Source organism: Trichechus manatus, unplaced genomic scaffold, assembly GCF_000243295.1.
Source record: "Trichechus manatus latirostris isolate Lorelei unplaced genomic scaffold, TriManLat1.0 scaffold00096, whole genome shotgun sequence".
Classification (NCBI taxonomy): Eukaryota; Metazoa; Chordata; class Mammalia; order Sirenia; family Trichechidae; genus Trichechus; species Trichechus manatus.
Genome location: NW_004444032.1, coordinates 10,213,480 through 10,232,329, shown reverse-complemented (window position 1 = coordinate 10,232,329; position 18,850 = coordinate 10,213,480). Strand labels below are relative to the sequence as shown.

The window sequence follows — 18,850 nt, the reverse complement described above, 5'->3', positions numbered from 1 at the left end:
CTACACCAAAAGAATGGAAAAATCGGGGTAACACAAATGAATGTGTTGAAGAATATCTTATTCTGAATAATGTATCTGTCATCTTCTCAGTTTTTCAGACTGTTCAATGTTAAGCAGAGCACCTAATCCTGATAACTCTCCTACCTCTCTAGCTGCTGTTTCTGTTTCTTTCACTAGTTCTTTCTCCTCTGGTATTCCATTAAATTTCTCAAGGGCTTGACACTGAGTAACCTCTCTACATCTTTTTTCCCCCATTTACTATCCCTTGGTTAAGAGCTCAGCTGTTAACCAAATGGTCAGCAGTTCAAATCCACCAGCTGCTCCCTGGAAACTCTACGGGGCAGTTCGACTCTGTCCTATAGAGTCACTATGAGTCCGAATCGACTCCACAACAATGGGTTTGGTTTTGGTTTGGTTATTTATTATCCCTTATGTTATCTCTGTTATCTATCAAATCTACGATACTTGCTTTCACTCTCCTCTGAGCCTCAAATTCATATTTCTGCCTGCCTTCTTGATAGCTCCACCAGTTTCTTTAAACTCAATGAATCACTTCAAATTCATCAAAATTTCCCCCAGACTAATGTGACCTCACTGTTTCGGTTAACAGTGTCAACTCTACCTCTTTTCAATAAGGAACTGAGGTAGTTTATAAAACCACAATACAAGATACAAAATTAGAAGAAAACTGGGGCAAACAAAAAATAGCCCAGAAAAAATAAAATTGAATAAAGCTGTACTTAAGTTAAGACACTGAATGCACGCTATAAATTCCTGTTCATTTTTTAGAGGTAGACTGCATATTCGGTTCTGAGCTTTTTAATAACCAAATAACACCCCAAAACAAAGAAGAAAGGACAAGCACTTTCATAATTCACATGGTCCATTAAAAATAAAAATGATGCCCAGAAGGCACCACTCTTCTTTCAGTCTCCCCAGGGTTCAAAATTTTTAATTTTTTTTTTCTTTTTAAATTTTATTGTGGTTTAGGTGAAAGTTTACAGCTCAAACTGGTTTCTCATTCAGAAATGTATACACACATTGTTTCGTGACATCGGTCGCAATCCCCACAATGTGACAACACTCTACACCTCTATCCACCCCGCATTCCCCGTGTCCATTTGTCCAGTTTTCCTGTTCCTTCCTGACTTTTCATCTTGCTTTTGGGCAGGAGTTGCCCACTTGGTCTCGTATATTTGATTGAACTAAGAAGCACGTTCCTCACGTGTTTTATTGTTTGTTTTACAGGCCTGTCTAATCTTTGTCGCTACGATTCGGAATGGATTCAACAGTATCACATTTTTAATCTTTGTATGAAAAGTAGACTTCGCAAGTCGCTTCAGTTCTGAATTAGCAGGGTGCAAAACTCTGGAATTTTTTCATCTTTGCCCTCCATTTTCAATTGCTTGCCAAATTGCAGAGATACTACCTCCAGATGTTGTTTGCTTTTATCATCTCCTTTCTAGATATCTTTTCTCTCCCCTACTCCAATCTCGAGTTAATCTTCCCTAAAAATTATTCCTCACTGCGAAGTTTTTCTTTTTTAAACATTTGAGTTTTTTCTATCTACAAAGTAGCACTTTCTCAATTCAGGGAAAAAAAAAAAGACAAACAGGTGAAAGAAACAAACAAAAAAAAAATTCTATAATCCAAGTATAACCAGCTACTGTCAACAATTTCTTTTAATTGAGATAAAATTTACATAAAATGAAATTCAAAGATCTATGTGTATAATTTCCTGATATTTGAAAAATACACACTCCAAAACCCCAAAAGTTTCCTCAAGTTCTCTCCCAGGCATGTTCTTTGTCAGGGATCTGACGTTTAAATATTTTAATTTTTAGAAATGTCTTTTGATGAGCAAGAGACTTTAATTTTATGAAATCCAATTTATTATTTTATAGTTAATACTTTTTTGCAGACTGTCTAAAAAATCTTGCCTTAACCCAATGTCGTAAAGATATTCTACTTTTTTCCTTTAGAAGCTTTACAGTTTAGATTTATATTTACATCATAGTTCATCTCAACCTGATAAACGACATCTAAAAAAATCTACCATATACCATACTTAATGGTGAAATATTGAACACGTCCTCCTGTAAAATCAGAAATAAGCCAAGAATATCCACTCTTACCCCTTCTATTCAACCTTGTACACAGAAATATAAGGCAAGAAAAAATAAAATAAAATGAATAAAGGACAGAAACGAATAAGAAAATTATCTGCAGATGAAATAGCTGCATATGAAGAAAATCCAAAGAAATCTACAAAACAAAAAAAAAAAATCCTAATAGAAGTAATAAGCAAATTTAGTACAGTTGCAGGGGGCACAGGGCCAATACATAAAAATCAAGTGTATTTCTATACGTCATTAAAAAAAGAAAAAAAATTGCCACTTATAATAGTACAAAAAAATACACAAAATATAAGCAAAACATTTAATATGAGCAAGATCTTCAGATCAAAACTATAAAACACTGCTAAGACAAATTAAAGATGTAAGTAAGTGAACACAGATATCATATTAATGGTTTGGAAAATTAAATATTGTTAGGACATGCCTAAATTTTACATTTATAAGCTGACTCCACATTTATACATAAATGCAAAGGGCCTAGAAAGTCTAAACCATCTTGGAAGAGCAGTACAAAGTTGGAAACTTACGCTATCTGATGTCAAGACTCACTATGTAACGCTACAGTAGTCAAGACAGCGTGGTATTAGAGCAAGGACAGATCAAAAGTGGAATGGAACAGAAGAGTCCAGAAATAAACCCACACATATCAGTCAACTGATTTTTTACAAAAGCACCAAGGCAAATGAATGGTGAAATAAAGGTCTTCACAACAAATGGTGCTGCAACAACTACATAAAAGTGTGTAAAGATATAAACCTAGAGCCCAATCTCACACCATACCACTGACATTTTGGTATGGCCCTTTTAGATTAAATACATTAAAAATTAAGGAGGAGTATGTAAAGGGGTATGTGATCAAATCACACAGGTTCTTTTCTATCCTGCTTTGTTCAGGTTTTTTGTTTTCCCCTTGTAAATTTCTATGTGAAGTTTTAATTTGCTTCAGACAAATTTCTCCTCCTCTAGTTCTCCTCTGCATGATGCTCCCAGAATACTTTTCAACCGAACCTTCTACCACCACTTTTCGTGATTAGGGGTTCAAAGAAAACCTTTTAAGCAAATGACATATGCGTTTTAGTACCAAGTAAGATCACAGTATGATGAAATTAATGCCTGCAGAAATAATACAAGTGATGAAACTGTAAAAGGTACTAACTTATCTCAGAGTGACTTAGGAGAGCTACAAAATGGCTACCCTGAGGAGTCAGTCAGTGAATGCTACCTGATATAACAAAGCAACATTCCTACTGTCACCACTTACTAGGCCCTTGCAGCAGACATGTACTGTGCAGTTCTGGAATGACTCTGCAACACAAAGTCATTCAAAGCTATTAATTCCCCTTACGCTGCAAATTAGTCACACACAAAGAGTATGAAGGGAAGGGTCACTTCACTTAGTTATGGCTTTAGAGTTTTTAAAGGAATTATACATGCCTTAGACAAGCCGACTTCAGACTTCATGCGCATAAAAAGCACACAACTTGTTAAATACATGGACTCCTGGGTACTACTCTCAAAGATTCTAACTCAGGAGTTTACCAGTCACCCCTAGTGATTCTGACACAGGTGGTCCAAAGGTTGTGCTTTGAAAACCCTGTATTAGACACTAAAATATCCCTAGAGGAAGAAGTTTTACTGAGACACAGTGGTATTGTGCTCAAACTCGTAATGTGAGCATGTGTTAACACCAGGCCTCCTGAAGTATCTGTTTACAGGATGACCCTCATCATTCCCTGGGCTTGGAAGTATAAGTCTGAATAAACTGCACAGCCTGCCACGACAATTTCAGCACAACTGACCAGAGGTGACATAAAATAAGACAGGACAGAAAGACAGGGAAGTAGCGCTGAAGGCTTCTTTGCAGGGGCTACGGACACAGGCCACCACAAGTGAAGGAGTTAGAGTACTAAGACCAGCGTAAATGGGAAGAGCATGAAAGTACAGATGGGAACACACACAACAAAGAACAATGGAACAAAAATAGGGCAGAAGAAAATAAAATTCATTTTTATTAAGAGCCTTCTGTGTATCGAGTAGTATGCCAGACACGTTACATTAATCCTCACAAATCTCAGGTGGTAAGATATTATTAACTCTATATTACAGATGAAAAAACTAAAGCTTAGAGGGAAAGGAACTTGTCCAAGGTTACAGAGCTAGGAACTGACAAAGCCAGGTTTTGAACCCAGGTGTCTCAGACATGAAAGTTCATGATCCTCCTGGATTTGGGAGAGAACTAGGAATAAAATGGATAGGAACAAATTGGCTATGAAGAAAGAAGAATAGTTCCACTCCAAAGATAATGCCAAGGCAATAGAAAGAAGGAGCAATTAACACTTCAGACATATTAGGACTTTAAATAGTGGCCTTTCCACTAAAATGGCTGAGGGTTAACACGTTTTGAGTAAGGGAAGATTTGGTAACAAGGTTTGGTAAGGAGGTAAAAAGTTAAGATACAATGTGGTTGTTCATGAATGATGAAAAATTAACAGCAACCCAAATACTTACTGCAGCTATTGCCGGGTAACAGAATTCTGACTTTTTCCCCCACAAAACTTACCAGTGTATTTCCTATAAGGAACATATTATTTCTTCTGTAAAGAGGGGGGAAAAAAAAAAAAAAAAAACCACGTCTTTTGTTGTTCCTGATGTTTTATTTCATTTTGGGAAAACTGAGAAATGGGTGACAGGACAAAGTGAAGTCAAAAAAAGAAACAAAAAAAAAAACAAAAAAAAAAAAACAGGAGCAACAGGTTAGTGACAGCAGGCAAACAAGACTTCTCAACAGACTAAGTAAAACATACTCCTAGACTGTGAAGGAGTCCCTGGAAGGTTGCAAACAGTTAATTCACTCGGATGCTAACCACAAGGTTGGAGGTTTGAGTACACCCAGAGTACCTCTGAAGAAAGGCCGGGCGATCTACTTCCAAAAAATTAGCCATTGAAAATCCTATGAAACACAGTTCTACTCTTTTGACACATGAGGTTGTCGGGAGTCGGAACTGACTCTACATTCTGGCAGACTGTGAAAGCCATCCCTCCCCTAGCCCCTTCCTGACCAATTCATTCCAAAAGCCATTAGATGGGGCTAAGAAACAAAGGATATGGAAGCACAAGCTAGATGAGTAGGGAAGGGTGGTGGTGTGTCCGAATGGCAGTGGCAGTGATGGTGACTCATTACATACAAGGAAATTATTCAAATAAGTAAATATATTGAGGATAATGGGGAACTACTCTCTCAATGTCAGCAAATGGGATTACAAATGTGGAAAGAGAGAAAAATGGAATGAATCCTCTTTTAGAGGATTCATCCTTTTAGAGTGGAATTACATATATACATACACACATACATACATATTTATAGATATAGATATATACACACACATACATATAAAGTATGTGTGTATATGTAAATGTCCTAGCTCTGTCATAAGAGTTCTGGAAGCAGTGAGAACCCAACAGTAACAAGCACACTTAATGCCCAGATCTTGCTTTCTAAACATAAATACTCTTCTTCACTAAAACGAACCAGGGCTCCTTACAGAAGGATCTCATTCCTGGGCTAGGGACGGAAGTACAAGATGAATTTGGAATATGTTATCTTACTTGACGGTAATGTTCAGAGAATCACAGGGATGTTTCAAAAGAACACAGAGTCAATTTGAAGGGGCTTGTAACAGCCAAATTGCTGTTGTTGTCAGGTACCATCGAGTCAATTTTGACTCATAGTGACACCAAGTAAAAGAGGAGAACTGCCCCTACAGAGTTTTCTTGGCTCTAATCTTAACGAAGCAGATCGCCAGAACTGATTATAACCCACTGAAAAAAAAAACAGAAATCTTTGAGTCCATCTGAGAGAGGGAGGAAGAGAAGGAGGGAAGCAAGGAGAGAAAGAAAGGGAAGGAAGAAAGATTTGTTGACAAGCAAGATACTTACAGTCTCAAGTACCTCTCCACAAAATACTAAGGGAAAAATAGTAACTTTACAGTGGAGAAGCCTGGCATGCACCATCTTCATCAAGTGATCAACATCAACTGTAATGGTATAAATCAAAATCATGTGCCACCTGATAGGATGCAATCAGAAAAACATAGCACCCTTTCTGCAATATTCCAAATTGAGAAAGATTATAGAAAATAATTGGCCTGTAATCTTTAATAATGTCAAAGTCATGAAAGTAAAAAGAAGACTGAGGAACTTTCCAGACCAAAAGATCAGTGGTTTCAACCCTCCAGCCATTCTGAAGGAGAAAGACATGACAGTCTGCTTCCATAAAGATTTCAGCCTTGGAAGCTGTCACAGACTAAACTGTGTCCCCCAAAAATATCTGTCAACTTGGCTGGGTCATGATTCCTAGTATTGTATGATTGTGTACCATTTTGTAACCCGATGCGATTTCCTTATGTGTTGTAAACTCTTATCGCTATGATGTAATAAGATGAATTAGAAGCAGTTATACTGATGAGGTATATAAGATTTGATAGTGTCTTAATGCAATCTCTTTTGAGATATAAAAGAGAGAAGCGAGCAGAGACACATGGGAACCTCATACCACCAGCAAAGCAGTGCCGGGAGCAAAGTGCGTCCTTTGGACCTGAGGTTCCTGTGCAGAGAAGCTCCCAGACCAAGAAAGATTGATGACACAGACCTTTCTCCAGAGCCGACAGAGAAAGCGTTCCCTTGGAGCTGACGCCCTGAATTTGGACTTGTAGCCTACTGCACTGTGAGAGAATAAACTTCTCTTTGTTAAAGCCATCCACTTGTGGTATTTCTGTTATAGCAGCACTAGATGTCTAAGACAGAAGCCTATGGGGCAGTTTTACTCTGTCCTATAGGGTTCGCTATGAGTCAGAATTGACTCGATGGAAACGGGTTTTTAAATAGACAAGACAAAAAAATGTGATGCCTGATCCTGCAATGGAGTCTTTCATATGAAGAACATTTTTGGGCAACTGGCAAAACCTTAATGGAGCCTGAGGCTTAGATGGTAGTAATATATCAATGTCAACTTCCCCCATGTTGATGTTTGTATTGCGGTTATATTGGAGAATATCCTTGATTGTAGGGAAGCACTCCAATAGTCAGTGGTGATGAAGCCTCATGAACTTACTCTCAATTGGTTCTAGGGGGAAAAAGTTTTCTTTTCTCTTTTTTTTGGGGGGTGGGGGGAGGGAAGTCAAGACCACTGTTCTTATCCCAGACATAATCAATCAATTCCTTGAACTCCTTTAAACCACTTAGGTTCTTTATCTTAGACAAACTGATACGGTCTACACCACGAAATTCACAGAATAAGGCATCTGTCCTTCGAACAGAACAAGGGGATACTGTGTGGTATAAAATCAGGAAAGATGTATGTATCTTTTCACTATACCTATTCAATCTGTATGCTGAGCAAATAATCCCAGAAACTGAAGTATATGAAGAAGAGCATGGAATCAGGGTTGGAGGAAGACTCCTTAACGACCTGCATTATGCACATGACACAACCTTGCTTGCTGAAAGCGAAGAGGACTTGAAGCAGTTAATGACAAAGATCAAAGACTACAGCCTTCAGTACAGATTATACCTCAACATAAGGAAAACAAAAATCTTCACAACTAGACCAATAAGCAGCATCATGATAAACAGAGAAAATATTAAAGAACTCAAGGATTTCACTTTACTTGGATCCACATTCAACACCAAAGGAAGCGGCAGTCAAGAAATCAAACAAAGCACTGCACTGGGCAAATCTGCTGCAAAAAACCTCTTTGAAGAGTTGAAAAGGAAAGATATCACCTTGAGGACTAAGGTGCGCCTGACCCAAGCCACAGTATTTTCAATCACCTCATATGCATGCGAAAGCTGGACAATGAATAAGGAAGACCAAAGAAGAATTGGTGCCTCTGAATTATGATATTGGACAAGAATACTGAACATACCATGGACTGCCAGAAGAATGCACAAATCTGTCATGAAGAAGTACAGCCAGAATGCTCCTTAGAAGCAAGGATGACAAGACTTCATCTCACGTACTCTGGACATGTTATCAGGAGGGACCAGTCCCGGGAGAAGGACATCATGCTGGATAAAGTAGACAGTCAGTGAAAGAGAGGAAGACCCTCAAGAGATGGACTGACACAGTAGCTGCAATGACAGGCTCAAGCAGAGCAACGATTATAAGGATGGCGAAGGACCAGGCAGTGTTTCATTCTGTCGTACATGGAATCGTTATGAGTCAGAACTGACTCAATGGCATCTAACAACACACCACGAAACTCACAGAACAAAGCATCTGTCTCATGTACTGTTGACTACAGGTACAAGTTACTGAACGAATTTAGGAGTAAAAGTGCATATGTAGGTATGAGAACAACACCATCTGTAATATGCCATACTGAGGCTGACTTTAATACGCTAAGAGGTGTACAGAGTTCAGTGAAGGTTACCTAGAATCAACCCTCACTGTGGAATCCTTTATTCATAAATCACATTTGGGGCTGGAGTGTTTACTGTGCTGGTCAAAGAGGTGTTAAGGGAATGAGCACACTGGTTACATCTCCTGACCTACATACCAGAGAGACAAGTGTGAGGTGGAATAGTTCTGATCCCATAATGGTGGAGTCTACTGGCTGAAGGGAATAGGCTTTTGAGAATGGTTCTTACAGACTGTCCTCATGCTCTTTTCTCAGCAGCAAAACCAAAAGACAATACCTTACATTTCCTCTTCAGATATCTTAATTCCAAGCCAAGAAATGCAGATTAAGAGAGAGGATGAGATACATCTTTTCGCTTTTCCAAACTGTCTCTGTTTTTTTTTACTTTTTTCTTTCATATTAGGCATCACCGACCTTTGGGGTCATAACCACTGCTCATACAGATGCTAAAGAAGATTCATATCCTCTTTTCTAAGGAAAACATTGATTCTATGTGTCTGTACTCACACCTATGGAGAACTGGGTTAGAACAGAAGATTAGAGTAGAATATCAGTTCTTAAACTTCATACCTGAATGATAACTTTCTCATCCTCTTAGCTGGTAGCAAAAAAGTAGGTACACTGTTCTTTAACCAACACACAAATGACCCATATCCACTAGATAAATGATGAATTACTAAGATACTATAAAACCAAATACTTAATCTTTCATGGCCTGAAACTGGCAATCTGCTTCCAAAAGATCACAGCCTTGAAAACCCTATGGAGCAGTTCTACTCTGCACACATGGGGTCGCCAAGAGGTGGAATCAACTCGAAGGCAACTAACAACAAAGTACGCTGTCTGGATCGGATTGTTTTGAATATTCCTCACACAACACGCTTGTACTTTTGGAGTTAAAACTTAATATACGCTCTTGGTCTTTACAAAGCACCAGTACAAGAACATTCCACTTGAATAGTTTCTATGTCTTCTGTGAAATCATAGCTGAACAACGTAATCTATTACATCACACAATGGCAGGACCCACAGAATATCTCACCCATTGACTACAATATCCCAGGAAAATGTCTGTCTTTGTAAACAAATTTGCACACTTTCTTTCCACAGACAATAAACACTATGTAATTCAATGCTATACAGAGAAAAGAACGTTTCCCTTTTAGCCATAGCAGCCAGAAAACTTAAAGCCATATACAGTGCACAACGGTTATAATTAGCTCCTCTCAAGGGTCTGGCACTTTCTACTCTCTATGCTCTTCTTTATTATGTTTTTATCCTTAATTTCCCTGTTTTACAGTATCTTTAATTCTATCAGCAGATTTAAATCCTTCTGAAAGTACCTAGGGTATGTATATAACTATGTATATAATTTCCATCTCTTGCATTTTTCTGCCTCTTATCTATCTCTGACGTTTTCTGGTATCATTCTATAATAACTGATCTAAGAATTTAAACTGATATTGGTAGAAGGAGGCTAATTTAATAAAGACTAAGCAGTTTACATCATTAACTCCCTTTGTCCGCTCCCCAAACAAATCACTGGGAAGCCCAATGGGGAAGACGAGCACCACAATACCATCTCACCTTTGCAGTAGTCCGCAGGGTCCTCTTGCTCTTCATCATCTGATCCCAGGATCTCCTCCTCCGGCTCTGGCGGTGTGGGGTCTGGCAGGGGTGGTGGCGGTGGCGGTGGAGGTGGTGGTGGAACTAAGGGAGCTTTCTGTTGAGGCTCTGGCCTGAAATAGCGGAAATAAAATTCCTATTAGAAGTAAATCTTACATTACGGACACACTTGAGAGTTTCTTACTAAGGGGAAAAAAAATCTTGCCACACTTTAAATTTCCCCTATTACCCAAGGAATATTTTTGCAGGTATCTTTTCACTCAGAGTTTCAGTACTTCTGAAGTTCCACCAATGTTATAGAATGTAAGTGAAATGAAGGAGTAGCCCATGATGTACAGCCATACTATTTAGAAAATATTCCAGAGTCTAAAAGGACAGGTGCAAGCAGCCCTCAAATTATAAAAGGGCTTGGTTTCCTTAATTTGAAAATCATAATTCCTTTCCCCACAGAAACAGTAAGAACAAATATGTTAGGTTCCCAGATCAACTCATAAAAACCTCACTAATATATATTATAGTTGAAATATAATTATTCTCATTAATGAATTCAGGTATCTTATCAAGTACACTGCTCAAAACTAGAAACACACCCACTGACAGCCAAATACAAATTCAGTCCATACACTGGTGCAATGCTCGCACTGTCTCCAAAAGGTTTAATGACGTATTTAGTACACTCTTTTTAAAAGGGTAGGGAAACGTATAGTATCAAAAAAAAAAAAAAGAGAGAGAGAGTTCAAGAGCTTAAACATCATGTTTTGAGAGCGCAAAACTCATCACATTTGTTTCAGGTATCTAGAATAACTCACCCATTAAACACATTTGCTTAGAAATAAAGCCATTTGTAGTAGGGTTCTATAAAATCAAGGTTTCACTTACTATAAAGACTTAACTCTATTTCTAACCATGTCCCAATGCAGAAATTTTAACCTTAGGTTTCAACCTAGATGTGAGAAATACATCTCTTTCTTAAGCTGCCCTGACAGGGGGACCACCATTGCCCTCCCTGATCTGACCACAGCTGTTTGGGTGAAGAGTAGGGAGGGAACATATACTGACTGGCAGGAGCAAGGGGATTTACTGTGACGGAGATGTTCCCAGAGGCAACATCAGTAGGGTGAGGTGGTGGTCTCTAGTCGTGGGGAATAAGTAGAATCCAAGTGGCAGCGGTGTGATAGAAAAGTGAAATTTTTTTTGCCTGCCTGAGATGCATTCTCCCTCTCTAACAGCACCTGGATTTCCTTTTGGGGCACTGCTACTCCCTCCATTACAGAAGGCTGATTCCAGTCCTTTCTTTCCTCACCCTACTACAGCCTGGGGCAAGTCACCAGACCTACTCTTGAGCCCTGGAATCTTGAGAAGGTCAGCTGTCACAGTGGCGCAAACTTATCATAGCTTCTCTTCAGAGACATATCCAGGTGAGCTGCCATCTTTGTGACCTGTGCCCTTTTCTAAGCTGGAATTCTACGTTCCCACCAACTCTGAGAGCCCCAATATAGCATTCCAATACACTACCATTAGCATAAGTTAGCCACAGTTCATTTATGTGCCTCGCTACCAAAAATCCAAACTACCACAATGAAAGAAAGGGCTGAGGGGTGGAAGGCAGCAGAAAACACCAGAAGTCATGAGGAAGGGCTGGTGATCACACACAATAAGTAACCTTAAAGGCAAATGCTAGCAATTATGACTGCCTGTGGTAGGACAACTAAAGAACGTGTATAAGCTGAAAATGACTTCTATTGGTTTCTACTTGCCAGAATTTATGAAGACTCAAAGCTACAACTCCTTGGGTGACAGACATTAGAAGCATGGTGGTGATAAAATTCTGAGTTAACCTTTCCTCATGATGGAACGCGGAAAGGGAGTAATCACAACCAAACACCCACATCGTTTCCAAAATACATCCAAAAATTCTGACAGACCTTATGGTACTGCAGTAATCATTTCTGGCAGCAATGCAAATGCTCATTTTCTTTTCAACAATATCTATCCTTAGTGAAAACAGAATGGTCTCAGGTCAAAGGGCTCGAGAGTACTGAAGAAGGGAAGGTAGGAGAGAAAATGCAACAGTTTCCCAACTCCCTAGAGGGAAGAAAAAATTAGAGACGATTTGGGAAAAGACATGGAGAATTCACTATTGAGAGGTGAGGACAGAATCTACCTATATGACAAATTTGCCCAATAAGAAACACCTTGAAAGTTGGTTGTTTCTTCCTAACTTGGGAATCTTACATAGAAAAAGAGTAGATTATCTAAATTGAAAACACATTATATCCACTACAGAAACTAAACCCACTGACAACGAGTTGGTTCCAACTCATAGCGACCCTACAGGACAGAGGAGAACTGCCCCAATACGGTTTCCAAGGAGTGGCTGGTGGATTTGAACTGCTGACCTTCTGGCTAACATAAATAGCTCTTAACCACTGTGCTACCAGGGCTCCACTATAGAAACTACTTAACATTTAAGGAGAAGAAAATAAATGGAGAACATTATTCTACTAGGGCAGGGTTTCTCAACCTCGGCACTTGTGACATTTTAAGTCAGATAGTTCGTCTGTTTGCGGGGGCTGTTTTGTGCACTGTACAGTGTTTAGCTGCATCTCTGGCCTCTGCTCACTAGATGCCGTTAGCACCGTCCAGCTGTGCCCATCAAAACGGTCTCTAGACATTGACAGTGTTCCCTGGGAAGCAAAATAATCCCCAGTTGAGAACCATTGCACTAGTAGTGTGTCTTATATACAGCATTACTTAATGGAGAAGATGTCTACTGTAAGATAGAAGACTGTCTAATTTTCAGGGGACCATTTTCTCTCACTTTAGAGGCTCAGACACCATCAACATAACATGTGTCTCACTCATTCTCTACTCATCCGGGGAGCTGTCCGCATTTCTTACAAAACTCATACCCTCTTGTCAAGTGAGCAGGCATTTCTCATCCTTCCAGGGATAGTCATGTTGAACACACAGGCAGAAAACTCAAAAGCCCGCTCTCCCAAGTTAAAGGGATAAGTCAGGGTACCCTAAAGTACAGAGGAAGTTGAATAATGTTGATACAATATTTCAACTGGCTATTGTATCAAAAACATCTACAACTGTGCTCTCCATTGGCTACATGTGAATACTGAGACTTGAAATGTGACTAGTCCAAATTGAGATGTGCTGTCAGTGTAAAATGTGAACTAGATTTCTAAGACTTTGTATGAAAAAAGGAACATAAAAGATTTCATTAATAATTTCAATATTTATTACATGATAAAATTATAACATTTTGAATGCTGAATTCAATAAAATTTATTGTTAAAATGAATTTTACTAATTCTTTATATTTTTAATGTGACTACCAGAACATTTTAAATTCAAATGTGGCTCACAGTATATTTCTACTCAATAGCACTACTACAGACCCTTTGTGAAATTGCCCTTTTACCAGACAGCAGCTCAGCCTCACATTCAGAGATTCCTGGTTACACAAATGATTGCTATTTTTTCTCTAAGTCTTCTCCTAGGGTCTTGCTTCATATCAGTTATCACCAACTCTCAATTCATTCATCATAAGAAGCCTCTCTCAGTACCATATACTTGCCCAATGCAATACTCCTAATCATTAACTCTTTTTCATCCCACCGATTCTTGTTACTGCCTACCACATATGAAGAATACAGGTAAATTTCTTCTAGGGCAGATGTTATGGGAGAGAGAAGCTTGAAACACTGCCTTAAGGGTGGCATCTTCTAAAATGGTTGCTGGATAAATCTCAATGGTTTGAAAGATGAAGAGGTAACAGGTACATACTCATAAAGTATATCAACAGATTAAAAATAATAAATAACTAAAGGAAGCAGAGGCGGCCAGGAATGGACAACACATTTTTGACAAGGGTGCCAAGACAAGTAAATAAGGAAAGAACAGTATTTTCAACAAATGGTGGTAAGACAAACACATACATACATGCAAAAAAAAAAAAAAAAAGTTGGCCTCTACCTCATACATACATAAAAATTAATCTATATTAAAGATCTAAATGAAAGAACTAAACTATAAAGTTTCTCGGGGGAGGGGGGGAATACAAGTAAATGTTTGTGATCTTTGGTTAGACAATGGTTTCTTAGATATTACACCAAAAGCATAAATGATAAAAGAATAAAATGAACTTCATCAAATTCAAAAACTTTTGTGCATCAAAAGATATCATCAAGAAAATAAAAACACAACTCACATAACGGGAGAAAATATTTGCAAATCATATAACTTTAAAAGGGCATGTATCTAGAATATACAAAAAACTCTCACAACTCAAAAACAAACACAGTAACAACCCAGTTAAAAAATGGGCAAAGGATGTGAATATGCATTTCACCAAAGAAGATTTACAAATGATGATAAGCACAGGCAAAAATGTTCAACATCATTAGCCATTAGGGAAATAGAAATCAAAACCCCAATGAGCTATCACTTCATACCCACTAGGATTGCTATAAACAAAAAGACAGATAATAACAAGTCTTAGCAAAGATGGAGAAACTGGAACCCCTGCACATTACTGATGGGAATTTAAAATGGCACAGCAACTTTGGACAACAGTTTGGCAGTTTCTCAAAAAGTTAAACACAAGAATTACCATATGACCCAGCAATTCCAATATAAGTTATATACCAAGAAGAACTGAAAACTATATACATAAAAAACTTGTGTATGAATGTTCATAGCAACATTATTCATAGTAGATAAAAAGTGGAAACAATTCAAATGTCTATCAATTGACAAATAGTTAAATAAAATGTGGTGTATCTTTACAATGAAATATAATTCAACAATAAAAAGAAATGAGGACTTCCGGCAAAATGGCACTCTAGGCAGAAGCACCATGCCATCACTCCACAGGGAAGATCCGAAAAACTAAGCCAAACAGAGAAAACAGCAATCCCGAAACCCTAAAACATCAAATGAAGAGATAAAGAACTCAGACAAGCACCAAATGGAGTGAGAAAACTGACAGAGAACGGAGAGCAAGGAGAAATTCATGCAGAGGTCCCCTATCAGCTAAGGCAGCACGGATCCACCATCTTGGACTCCTATCAGAGACCAGCAAATAGGGTGTACGAGAAAGCAGCTTCACAGAGCTTCCAGCAGGAGACAAAACAATCGGTAATTTGCAATGCACGCCTTCCCACCCCCCACCCTTCTTCACCCCCCCACCTTGGCCTCCTCTGCTTCCCGCGGCTACAGTCTCTTGGCCGGGAAGCACCAGCTGCTTGGATTCTACCTGCCCTGAATGGCCGGCTCCCTAAGTGTCATTTGTTTGCTGCTGCTGTTGCTTTTTTCCACTTCTTTAGCTTTCTTCCTTACCTCTCACCACCTCCCCCTCTTTTCTTTCAATTACCTGGCTTCGTGCACCAGCTGTGCTTCTCCCTGGGGGGCTGCGGAGCTCCATTTGAGTGTGCAGCTGCTTCCCGGTCTGGGCTACCACGCTGGTGGGATCCCAGGGCTTCTGTTTGTTTGTTTTGGATTGTTTATTTCTTTTCTTTTCCTTTTCTTGAGTTAGGAGCCCGTTCTGGCTGGGCGGTGCTGCGAGGCTTGGGACCTACCCCGTCAGCCTCTGCAGATGTGCAGAGGGATCCCTAAGGGCATTTCCTTTTTCATGGCTTTTTTTTCCGACCCGCCCTGGTGGCTGAAGTAAGTGCCATAAACAACCTATCCCAGCAACTCCTCTTCAGCTAGACCTGCCCTGCTGTACCATATCTGAGTGACTGACCCTGCCAGTTGCAGAAGGAGGTGAAAAGTATCATGCCCACAGATGAGCAAACAACAAAGAACACACAGCCCGCCTGCTCAGACATAGCCAAATAAAAAAAAAAAAGGACAAAACAAACAAACCTATGAACAATAAACGAGAAAAATAACCACTGAATGCCCCAAAGACAGCAGATAATATCAAAACATTTACAAAAACAGGACAGGATGGTTCCAATAGGCATCCAAAATAAAAACACCAGATGACTTTCCAGTGGAAGAAAAGGCACTAGAACTACCTGATAGGGAATTCAAATTTCTAATACTCAGAATTCTCCAAGAGTTGAGTCAAAAAGCAGACAAAAATGAGGAAAAAATAGACAAATTCATGGAAAATACAGACAAAAAATTGGAAGAATTCAGGAAAATAATGCAGGAACAAAATGCCAAAATAAATTCACAACTAGAAATTATACAAAAACAACAATTAGAAATCCAAAAGACAAACAACAAGATCTCAGAAACGGACAATGTCACAGAAGGGCTGAGGAGCAGATCTGAAACGGAGGAAGACAGGATCAGTGGAATTGAAGACAAACACTTGGATACAACTCTGTTTCAGGAAAACTCAGGGAAAAAAAACAAAGAAAAATAAAGACACCCTGAGAGTTATGTGGGATACAATCAAAAGCAAAAATCTGCAAGTGATCGGAGTTCCACAACAGGGGGAGAAAACAGAAAACACAGAGAGGATCGCTGAAGAACTTCTGACAGAAAACTTTCCCAATAATCATGAAAGATGCAACGCTGGCCATCCAAGAAGCTCAATGAACCCCATATAGGATAGATCCCAAAAGAAAATCACCAAGGCATATCATAATTACACTTGCCAAAACCAAAGACACACAAAGAATCCTGAGAGTAGCTCGTGAAAAACAAGAAGTCACATACAGAGGAGAAACAATGAGACTAAGCTCAGATTATTCGGCGGAAACCATGCAGGCAAGAAGGCAATGGGATGACATATATAAAACCTTGAAAGAAAAAAACTGCCAGCTAAGAATAATATATCCTACAAAACTCTCATTCAAATATGATGGTGAAATTAGGACACTTCCAGATAAACAGAAATTAAGGAATATGTAAAAGTCAAACCAAACTTACAAGAATTATTAAAGGGAGTTCTTCGATCTGAGAACAAAAAACTTCAGCTCACAGGCTGAATCTAGGACACAGGATCGTACCAGCCAGATACCAATCTAGGAAATGAACTCTCAAGAACTATCCAAAACCAAAAGAAATACAACAGGGAATCAGAGCAGTTAATCTGTAAATGACAACAACATCGGAACAATAAAAGAGGGAATAAATGGTGTACGTATAGAACCTTGTAATGGAGAGGAAAGCAAGGCGATACCAAGTAATGGTAGACTGCTTCAAACTTAGAAAGATAAGGGTAGATTTCACAGTAACTACAAAAGAAAATTAACAAAAATATACTCATAAAAATAAAAAGGAAAAACATAAAGTCTCAGCAAAAACAAAACCTACAAAAACAAAAGAAATGGAAAAAAAAATCCACAAACAAAGGTAATTCAGCACAGGAGAGTAAGAAGAAAAAGAAAACGTCAGCACCACAGAAAAAAGCACTACAAAAATAACAGCAACAAACTCACATCTATCAATAATTACACTGAATGTAAATGGACTCAATGCACCCATAAAGAGATGGAGAGTGACAGAAAGGATAAAACAACAGGATCCATCAATATGCTGTCTACAAGAGACATACCTTAGAAACAAAGATATTAATTTATTAAAAGTCAAAGGTTGGAAAAAATGTATCAAGCTAACAACTACCAAAAAAGAGCAGGAGTGGCAATACTAATCTCAGATAAAACACACTTTAAAACAAAATGTACCATAAAAGACAAAGACAGGCACTATATAATGATTAAGGGGACAATCCACCATGAAGACATAACCATAATAAACATCTATGCACCCAATGACAGGGCTCCAAAATACATAAAACACACTCTAACAACACGGAGAAGAGAAATTGACAGTTCCAAAATAATGGAAACTTCAACATACCACTTTCAGTAAAGGACAAAACAACTAAAAAGAAACTCAGCAAAGATACAGAAGACCTAAAGGGCACAATCAGCCAACTTGAACTCACAGACGTATATAGAACACTCCATCCAACAGCTGCAAAGTACACATTCTTTTCAAGTGCACACAGAACTTTCTCCAAAATAGACCACATCCTGGGCCACAGAGCAAACCTCAACAAGATCTAAAACACTGAGATAATTCCAAGTATCGTCTCTGACCACATGCCATCAAAGTAGAAATTAGCAACAGAAAGAGCAAGAAAAAGAAATCAATTATGTGGAAACTGAATAATACCCTGCTTACACATCACTGGGTAATAGAAAAAATCAGAGATGGAATCAAAAAATTCCTAGAATCAAATGAGAATGAAAACAAATCATACCAAAAACCTTTGGGACACAGCAAAGGCAGTCCTCAGAGGGTAATTTATAGCAATAGATGCACACATCAAAAAAGAAAAAAGGGACAAAATCAAAACATTAACTACAGAACTCAAACAAATAGAGAACAGCAAAAAACCCTACAGCCACCAGAAGAAAGGAAATAATAAAGATCAGAGCAGAAATAAATGAAATAGAGAACAGAAAAACATAGAAATAATCAACAAAACCAAAAGTTGGTTCTTTGAAAGAATCAACAAAATCGACAAACCACTGGCCAGACTGACAAAAGAAAAACAGGAGGACGCAAATAACCCAAATAAGAAATGAAAGGAGTGACATTACAACAGACCCAACTGAAATAAAAAGGATTACAACAGAATATTATGATAAACTATACTCCAACAAATTTGAAAACCTAGAGGAAATG

At 38.5% G+C, this 18,850-nt stretch overlaps 1 protein-coding gene across 4 annotated transcripts in view; it reads right to left on the bottom strand.

The window, feature by feature from the left end:
- Nucleotides 1-18,850, bottom strand: part of SRPK2 (SRSF protein kinase 2) — a 166,067-nt gene that overhangs the window by 71,346 nt on the left and 75,871 nt on the right. For all 4 annotated transcript variants that reach the window (XM_023737073.1, XM_023737074.1, XM_004382613.2 and 1 more), the window contains exon 2: nt 10,145-10,296. In XM_023737073.1, the coding sequence (XP_023592841.1) occupies nt 10,145-10,296 (152 nt within the window). The remainder of the gene's footprint in view (nt 1-10,144; nt 10,297-18,850) is intronic.